The sequence below is a fragment of the Trachemys scripta genome, chromosome 10 (genome assembly GCF_013100865.1).
Source record: "Trachemys scripta elegans isolate TJP31775 chromosome 10, CAS_Tse_1.0, whole genome shotgun sequence".
NCBI classification, from domain to species: domain Eukaryota; kingdom Metazoa; phylum Chordata; order Testudines; family Emydidae; genus Trachemys; species Trachemys scripta.
The window spans coordinates 51,956,158-51,966,132 of NC_048307.1; the positions used below are offsets into that span (position 1 = coordinate 51,956,158).

At 44.8% G+C, this 9,975-nt stretch overlaps 1 protein-coding gene across 1 annotated transcript in view; it reads right to left on the minus strand.

The window, feature by feature from the left end:
- USP3 (ubiquitin specific peptidase 3) overlaps nucleotides 1-7,487 on the minus strand; it is a 68,654-nt gene extending 61,167 nt beyond the window's left edge. Inside the window, exon 1 of the mRNA XM_034782765.1 lies at nucleotides 7,289-7,487. Coding sequence (XP_034638656.1) covers nucleotides 7,289-7,379 — 91 coding nt within the window. The 5' untranslated portion in view covers nucleotides 7,380-7,487. The remainder of the gene's footprint in view (nucleotides 1-7,288) is intronic.
- Between the last annotated feature and the right edge of the window lie 2,488 nt (nucleotides 7,488-9,975).

The window sequence follows — 9,975 nt, forward strand, 5'->3', positions numbered from 1 at the left end:
CCTCTACTCTGATCTAAATGAAAATAGTTTCCACTAGTAATCTCAGAACATAAACAAAACACAAAACTCTTAGCTGGTTTCCAGAATTGAGGGAGTTGGTTTTGGAAACCACTCAGTATTTGCTTTAGGGGGGAGGGGGAAGTCATTTATTTGTTTTGTTTTTCTAAATATTTTTTTGCACAGATGAATGAAGATAAATAAATGGGAAGTGAAATGGCATCAGATTACTAAAATTAAATGATTTGTATCGGCCAAGTTAACCCTGGCTCCCAAGGCCTAACCTACCTTCATTCCAAATACTGGTAAAGAAGGTTAAAACTGCTTGAACCGAGTGTAAGACCCAAGCCTTGGACTCACACTGTACAGTTTCGCAGCTCCTGCCTAAACCACTAGACCACAACGCCTTTCAACTGAGTTACTGAACCTAGCTAAACCTTAACTACCCCATCTAAAAAACAGACTAATAATACTTTGCAATTACCTAGTGCGTTTCCACCATCTTGAAGGGTGCAGGGAAGGTGGGCGAGCTTTATTAGCCTAATTATAATTAGACAACTGTAATTAAATTGATTCCAGTCTGCATGATTCACTGTGCTATAGTGGTGAGCTCTGTATCTGCCACCTCAGGTGAGGATGGCGTCAGCCACAAGCTTTGCATGTCATCTATACATCTATATCAATGGTTCTCAACCAGGGGTACACATACCCTTGGGGGTATGCAGAACTTTTCCAGGGGGTACATCAACTCATCTAGATATTTGTCTAGTTTTACAAAAACCTATATAACAAGCACTAGTGAAGTCAGTAAAACTAAAATTTCATACAATGACTTGTTTATACTGCCTCGATTTATATGCCTCTGCTAAACCTTCCTGTCCACATTTCTTCCTACCCCAAAGGGGCGTTTGGAAACATCCAGCAGAAAGATTTTTAACTAGATCCTGGATTTTTTTTTTTACTTTTCAGAAGTTGCCCGGGTGAATTCAGATATATACAAGTATTCTTCACTGCCATGTTCTCTTTCCAGAAAACTTCCCTGACACAGAAATACATCTAATGTCCAAATAAAAGCAGCACCTTTAACATCTAATCCCTGAAGACTGTCTCATGCACTGGCCCATGTTAAAAATCTGTTTCATATTTTGTGGTGCAATATAATTTTTTTGGGCAGACTGTGGTAGTACAAACAAACTTCATAGAGAAGTCATTTCAAAATATATTAATTTCAAATAGTATTTACTCAATGTAATCCAACAAGACATAGTTCTAAATATTTGCAAACATTAAGTTTTCTTTTTGAAATTGGAAAAGGAATCAAAATTAACGTTATATTGGGAGCATGGGGTTGCCACATTAAATATAAAAGAATTATCCCCCCTCCATAAAGAACATGCCTGCTGTGCTGAGACTGGAACTCTGATCCTTCAGCTCTAAAAACACAAGTCTCTACTACTAGCGCAGAAGGAAGATCTCTGCTAACCAATACCTCTAAAAATCCCTTACTTTCTTTCTAGGCTGAACTAGCCAATAGAGGGCAACCTGCTAACAGATATGTAGGGACTGTCCATCCATTAAACATCTAAAAATTTCCATTTGGTTTAATGGAAGCAAGATTGGGTCCAAAACTAAAGAGCACAAAACATTAATGAGCTTTGCTTAATTAGAACCTATTTTCTTCAGTTACAGCTGGTACATGAGCTTTTAAGGAGATATACTTATATCCTTCTACAATATACAAAGTTTGAAAGGTTATCATCAAGCTATTCTTGAGCTGAAGGAACCAAAGAAACACTAGATTAAAAAAAAAAAAAAAACCACTACTGTGCTTTGAAATTTGATTTAAGTGACCTTTAACTCAAACAAGTCTAAAAATGTTTTTGTAAAGAAGTTCTCTCCTTTAATTTCAGAGTAAGGCTAGTAATTTTTAGGCCAAACCAATTTTCTAAGGCAAAGTTATAGAAGAAAAAACAGAAAATTGGGACTTGGTTGCAACCCTAATCCCACAAACAAATCCCCATGCACCCAGACTCATATCCTCACAATGTCACTGAATTCAATGAGACTCTATGGGGGCTTAAAGGCCTGGGGCCATCTCAACCTGACTGAAGAATCAGGGTCTTAATATGGAATGGGTTCTTTCTCTATATATGATTCAGTGGTTTTTTTCCTATTATAGGAACAATTAAAGGAAATTAGGAACTTTGCTCTCTCCTTATGAACTATGGCAGAGACTAGTACTGATGAGGATGGAGAAGAAAAAAGGAGGAGCTGAGCTGAGAAGCTTCAAATCTGTGGACATGTACTTTTAGAGCATATTTGTCTTGGCACTGCTTACTACAGTCCAAGATTGCAATGCCAAAAAACACAGTGTGGCAGGATGCTGCTACCTATCCAAATGAATAGAGAACAGTGTAACTGGTTTATGTAAGGAAAAACATAACCAGCAGTCAGTCAGACCCAATAAACTCCTAGCCCTGAAAATTCTCCCACTTGCATTGATAGCATTTGGGCTCTCATATATAAATGAAATAATTAATGACAATTTGGAAGACAGCAGATTAGCAATGCCATTTTGTAAAGTTATTTTAATTGGGTAGAAAAAGAGTCTCATATTTCAGCATTTGGATTTCCACTCTAATCATATTTCAGTAGGCCAAAATTATTTACCCAAGCTCGCTCTCTCTTCTACTTTTTTAAAATCCAACAGACATCTGGGAATAGCATAATATGAGGCTCTGAGCAAATGCTAGTTACAGCTTTTACTGCATCACAAGCTACCATGCAAAGATAAGTTCCAAGCAAATATATTGAACTTCTCCAGGATATACAGTTCTACAGCAAAAGGAATCCTTCAATATTTCATAAAAACAACCATGTGTGTTATTTTAAAAAACAGGTATTCAGCTGATAGTGATCTGAAGTATTGGAGGTTTTAAGCATACTTGAAGTGCAACAATTTCCTCTTACAAGTACTGAATATTTAAGCAGAGACAATCCTAGCTGTCATGACTTTTTCTAGAGGAACATTTTGCAATTTTACACTGCACAAAGCATCAATTCGTCTTCTCCATGCCAAAAAAGTTGGCAAGACCCTTCAAGCTTGCACAGGTCTGCTTGGAAGTGTGCTGTGATAGGTGAGATATGGTTGGCTGCAGTCACACGAATGAGTATGTGAAAAGGTGATAGGAAAATACCATAGCTGAGCTGTTGAGAATCTTTTTTTTAATTACATGGTTTGCACAAGAGTCCTGAGAGTGTGGCATGTCATAAATTTAACTGGTTTTGCCTGGGATTATTGCCAACATCCTAAACCATCAGAAATTACAGAAAATAGAATGCATGGAAACATTTAGCTCTAATTGGAAGTAGCAGAAATCTGCAAACAATATTTCATGTGACAGTACTGATTAGAAGGGATTTTCAGCATGTTTATGCACAATTTCTGCCTTTCCTAGTGATTTATCTCATCTCTTCCTTTCATGTTCTTTCACAAGACCCACTGACCCATTGCTCTAAGCAATTAAAAAAAAAATCTTTAAGATAGACACCCACAGGGAAGTTCTCACAATGCATTGTGTGTTGTCAATTTATTTAGATTGCAAACTCCACAAAGCAAGGAACGTGCTGCCTTTTGTATTTCATCTTCTACAGAACACACTACCAGGCTTCAAATAATAATCTGGGGGAATGGGGCTTGCTATGTTTTAAAGGGTGGAATTTGCACTCTCCAGTTTCTGAACTATACTGCCATGTTATTTGTGCTGATTAAAGTTCTAGGTGTTGTCTAGAAATGGACACGGGCCCTTATTCTTTGATTTGGAGCAGAAGACTTCAGATTTGGCTGGGTGTGCTCACAAATACTGCCTTTTATTATTCTCACAGTTCGCCATCATCAATCAAGAGACCACCAAAGGAATCTTGACTGCTAGCTTGAAAGGGAGCTGTTAGCAAAGGGACTGTTAACTTCAAAGGCCAATACACCTCTTCAGTCTGGTGCACGCCTTCCCCCCAACCACCCTATCTCTGATAATGTTATTTTTCAAACGTCAGCTGTGTAGTGCAAATAGCATTGTTATATTATTGCACTTCTCATTAAAATGTTTTGAGATGCCTCCGCATTATACAATGAAGTGTCATTGCTATCAAGATTCTTTTGGGGGATAAAAAAAGTATTCAATCCGTGTGCATCGATCAATCTAACATTTAGAGGGTCTTTGAATCCAGGGTACCTGAAACAGTCCAAACTCTAAGTCACTTCTTATAGTAAGGACCCACTCTCCAAAGTATTCCAGAATGTTTTGTTGTGGTTGGGTCATATGGCAGCCAAAGTATTCCCTATATATCAGTATCTTCATTCTCCTTTTCAGAGGAAGGTCAGCTAACTCAGAATGGGACAGATCACACATTCTTTGGAGATACTTTTGGGCCATGTTAGAGGTCGGAGCAACTGTGGAATTTCAGGATAAAAGGAGAGAAGACAATTACCTGGCTAAATATTTTTCTCCAATTTAGGACAACAAAAGACAAATAAAGAAATCCCCCATTTATCCAGCCTTATCCAGTCCCAGTAAGTCTTGACAACTTATGAAATTATACAGAAGCCATTTTCTTTTTGAATGGTATATTACCATTTAGCAGAACAAGCAAAGAATAAGATTCCTGCTAATGGGGTTCACTTCTTAGGCAACAAAGAACAAAAACAGAGGTGACAATGAGGAGTAATTGAAGTTTTATTCTCTCATTTTTGAAGGAACAAAAACATCTATCACAGTCCTACCTAAAACAGCTGAGAACAATGGTACATGGCACAGAAATTCTGCCATAGGCAAATCTTCATATAAAAGAGATCAGAGTTCTTAGGGAAAATTGGGATCCATTACCACCCACCACAAGTTGACTCTGTGGGCATCATTCAAAGTGCAACTGTCACTGAAATGATGGCAGATAAGAAAGAGTATCCTGTGCACCACTGCAGAGATCATGTAACACTAACAAATAATAGCCTATCAAGATAGGCAGCCCACATGGGAAATGACACTCAGACTACTAAATATGGACTAGAGTAGTTTCATCTAGCAATCCTGTGAAGGGACTGAAGAATTCAATTAAGGAGAGTTATGAGCAATTTGTCTCTCCTGTAATGGATAACTAGCTTATGTTTTTACTGAATGTTTTAAATTTAGTGTACTAACTATAAATGTTTCTTTATCCATTTAGGAATTAATACTGTACTTCTGATTTACCTGTCCAAATAATTTATATGGGATTTTGTTATTGTTTCTAGGTTTTATTAAAAAACATGAAACTAGTGGGAGTGCGCTCCTGGATATAGCACCATTATAAATCTAGTCAGTTTCTCAAAGAGTTTAACTCCCTCCCACTTCCTTCCAACTGTAATAAATCAGTTCAGCATCCAGCACAGTTCCCATAAGTGCTAGCTTGGTGGACATGCACTTGCCTGACAAAGGAAAATTCGTTCTAATCGCTGAACTTCTTTCCTCAGAAAACAGCATGTCTATCAATCAAACTTCATCTTTCTGTATGAAATGAGACTTTCCACAACATTAACGTTTTCATGTTTTCTAGAAGACTGGCTCTCTTTTTAGTTAAACAGTTGCATTAACAGCTTAGAATATTTTCAGCTTTGGTAATGTTATCTTTCTGGTGTTCTTTGCAGGGTAAACCTTAGTGCCATATGTCAGCACCATGAAGTGAGAGATCCAACCATAAGGGCTGGATTTCCAGGTAAAGAAATATACAGAAATGAACAAGTTTTCCTTTATGCACTCTCCCTCTCTAACTATTACTCTGCATCATTCCACTGAAAAACAAACTCTCGTATAAAAGCAAAAGCTCTAAAGAGTAAAATGACTGGTTTTACCAAAGAAAGCAGCAGAACTACCCTACCTTGGCTCCAGGAAATGCCAATCATAGAAGAACTCAAGCAAGCTGCAGAATTGGCCCACACTAAAGTATCCATGCAATAGGACAAAAAATTAACAGCATTCCCACATTAAAGGAAACAACTGAAAACTTAATTAACATTTCATTGTTCCATGGACTAATATCTCAAATGACGCTTCCTCCCACCATTGCCCATAGACACAGTAAGGGGGGCATCTTATTGTTACAAACCCGCCTATTGCTACACATTGTAAAAAAGAAACCCTAGCACATTTACTATGAATACAGAGAAGAATGTAAGCTAAAATGACAGCTACCATCAGAGGTCTTCTGTTTCAAAAACTAGCAATAATTATGGTGTCATTAACTAGTTGAATTTAGAGCAGCTTGAGCAGAGCAACCTTCAAGGGGAAAGCTTTGAACAAACAATATCCGGACACAGATGGTACTGAAGAAATAATACAAATGTCATGGATACATATTTGTGTTATTAAGTCAATGTGCAGAGCCTGGTGTTGACTCCTACACATTCCTCCTGCACCATCCGTCTAGAATGTGTAAACGTTCATTTATATTGTGTAGATTTATACACAGGATCACACTCCACTATTACCCACCACTCAATCTACTGGCTCCTTCAATCTATATAACACAGTGATGTCTTTTTCCCAGCCCCCCAGTACTCCCATCCAAACCCCATCGTGCAAAACCCTGGACAAATAAAAATGTTTTAAAAATAAAGACAATGCTGCTCAGGCTAAGCAGCTACTTTTACACTGATCCTGCGAGATTCACAGGCCCCTTTCTCCACGTACCCTGGGCTCGGCTTCCCCGGGATAGAGACGAGCGTGCTGCTCCTCGCGCAAACAAAGGGGGCTAAGAACAGAAAACCTGGAATTCCTTGGCAGGAGAAGCAGCCATGAGCCGGGGGGGGGGGGGGGGGACACTCTCCCCGCCCGGCACATGAGCTCAGCCTGCTAGACCCTGCCCGGCCCAGAGCCCGCACAAAGCTCTGCAGGGAGGGACCTGTGCAGCCGGGACCCCCGAGCAAGGCCTGAGGGGTGCGCGTGGCGGGGGCAAGCGATGGCGGGGGAGCAGCTTAACGCCCCGCGAGGAGCTGCCCCGCTGGGGGAGGGGAGCTTGAGCCGGGCACCGGCTCTCCAGGGGTCCGCGCTCCCGCCCCAGCCCCTCACCCACGGAGCCCGCCCCGGTCCAGGCGGCAGCGGGGACAATGGGGTCCCCGGCGCCCCCTCCCCGGATTCAGTCCGGCCCGCGTTGGGGAGGCGGCTCCCGGGCTCCCTCCCGAGGCCGGATTGGGTCGGCGGGCGCCGCCTAGGCCGCGGGGCCCGGGGCCTGCCGTGCGAGCCGCGCCGGGGACACTCACCGCTGCAGCACCAGGAGGAGGGCGAGCCCTGCGGGAACCGGGCCGAGGCGGGCGCGATGCAGACGCTGGAGCCAAGGTGCGGGCACTCCATGGCACAGGCGGGCGGCTCCTCACAGCAACTGCGCCCCGCTCACAACAGCCATCTTAGAGCCAGCGCCGCGATCCGCCCGCCGGGCCTTCCGCGCCGCCCTCCCGTCCGCGCGCCGCGATCCGCCCGCCGGGCCTTCCGCGCCGCCCTGCCGCGATCGGTCCTCTGCACCTCCCTCCCGTCCACTCCGTTGCGATCCACCCGCCGGGTCTTCCGCGCTGCCCTTCCGTCCGCGGTCCGCCCGCTGGCCCTTTCGCGCTGTCCTCCCGTCCGCCCCGCCGCGATCCACCCGCCGACCCTTCCGCGCTTCCCTTCCGTCCGGGCAGCCGTTGGGGAGGGGTTTCTTCCAAGCTCCGCCCATACAATAAGCTCCGCCCAGATTCTTTGAAAGGTGGGGGACTGCTGCCAACACCTGGCTATTGGGGTGGGGTTGCCTGGTGACCATTTTCCACTGCAGCGTCGTGTCACATTTAATGACCGGACACTAAAAGTCTGCTTACTGTTGGCTGGGGGGGAAGTGGCAGCCTGTTGCCCGGCCCTGAAGCGGCGGCTCCTGCAGCAGCACGCATGCAGCAGCTCAGGCCACAGGTTGCCCCTTTGAGGAGCACGGTTCACAAGCCTGCAGCAGGTTTCAGAGTAGCAACCGTGTTAGTCTGTATCCGCAAAAAGAACAGGAGAACTTGTGGCACCTTAGAGACTAAAAAATTTATTAGAGCATAAGCTTTTGTGGGCTACAGCCCACTTAGCAGAGGACAGTGCAGGAGCCCATGGCAAGCAGAGGAAGGGGCTCCCAGCGGGCATGAAATGTGCCCCAGGAGGGAAGGCTGCCCTGCCAGCCAGCGCTTCCCCTGGCCACGCTCTCAGGCACACCTAGCTCACCTCCGTGGGAGTCGTGAGCCAAGTGATGGTTTCAGGGACGCTGGTACTGGCTGTGGTGCGTACCAGCTGTTCCCCAGCCTGGCTCGTCAGAGAGTCATCATCATGGTTTAGGGCCAGAAGGGCCCATCAGATCATCTAGTCTGACATGTATATCACATGCCACTAAGCCTGCCGAGCACCTGCACATTAAACCCAACAACCAAAATTAGACCAAAATATTACAGCCCACTATTATGTGCCACAAGCAGAGAATAGGTGGGACCGAGGTACCCCCATGCCCAAGGACCGTACAATGGCAGGGAAACGATTACTAGAGAGATACCCAGATATTCCCAGCAAGTGTACTGCATGCCCACGCTGCAGAGCAGGGCCGGCTCCAGGGTTTTGGCAGCCCCAAGCAGCCAAAAAAAAAAAAAGCTGCAATTGCGAGTGAGGGACCGTCCGCCGAATTGCCGCTGAATACTTGGACGTGCCACCCCTCTCCGGAGCGGCCGCCCCAAGCACCTGCTTGCCAGGCTAGTGCCTGGAGCCGGCCCTGCTGCAGAGGAAGGTGAAAAATCCCCAAGGTCTCTGCCAATCAGCTGAGGGGAAATTCCTTCCCAACCCAATATAGAATCGTAGAACTAGAAGGGACCTTGAGAGGTCATCTAGTCCAGTCCCCTGTCCAGTCATCTAGTCCAGCACTCATAGCAGGACTAAGTATTATCTTGACCAGTGGTGAGCAACCTGTGGCCCATCAGGATAATCTGATTGCGGGCCGTGAGACATTTTGCTGACGTTGAGTGTCCGCAGGCATGGCCCCCCGCAGCTCCCAGTGGCCGCACTTCGCCATTCCCAGCCAATGGGCACTGTGGGAAGTGGTGACCAGCACGTCCTTGCAGCCCGCCGCTCCCATTGGACGGGAATGGCGAACCGTGGCCAGAGGGAGCTGGGCCTGCGGATGGTCAACGTTAGCAAAACATCTCGCGGCCCGCAATCAGATTACCCTGATGGGCCACGAGATGCATTGATCTAGACCATTCCTGACAGGTGTTTGTCTAATCTACTCTTAAAAATCTCCAATGATGGTGATGCCACAACCTCCCTAGGCAATTTATTCCAGTGCTTAACCACGCTGACAGTTAGGAAGTTTTTCCTAATACAAACGCCCCCGGGTTACGCAAACCCAATTTACGCAAATCCACACTTATGGAAAAAGTTCCATAAGCTAAAAATAGGAGGGTTTTGACGTTTTTTTTTTTTTTTGCGTAATGGTCGGGTATACATTTCCAAATTACACAAAATTCAAGTTACGCAAGGCGTTTTGGAACAGAATGCTTGCGTAAGTTGGGTAGCGTCTGTATCCAATCTAAACCTCCCTTGCTGCAATTTAAGCCCATTGCTTCTTGTCCTATCTTCAGAGGTTAAGAAAAACAATTTTTCTCCCTCCTCCTTGTAACAACATATGGCAATCAGTTAGATCCTGATCATGTGAGCAAGAACCAGCCAGCCACACACCTGAGAACATGCTCTGTACCACCTGAGCCCTGGCCCACTCAACCCATCTCTGGCCCACCTCTGCAGTGGCCATCTGAAATGCTATAGCATGAGCTTTAGAAACATGAGACATAAACCAGAAGAGAGTCCAAGGGCTGTTGAGCTTTGTCCCCTACCATCACAAGCAACCCGTCATACAACTGCACTCATACATTTGTCTAGCTCTCTTTTTCTTCCAACATAG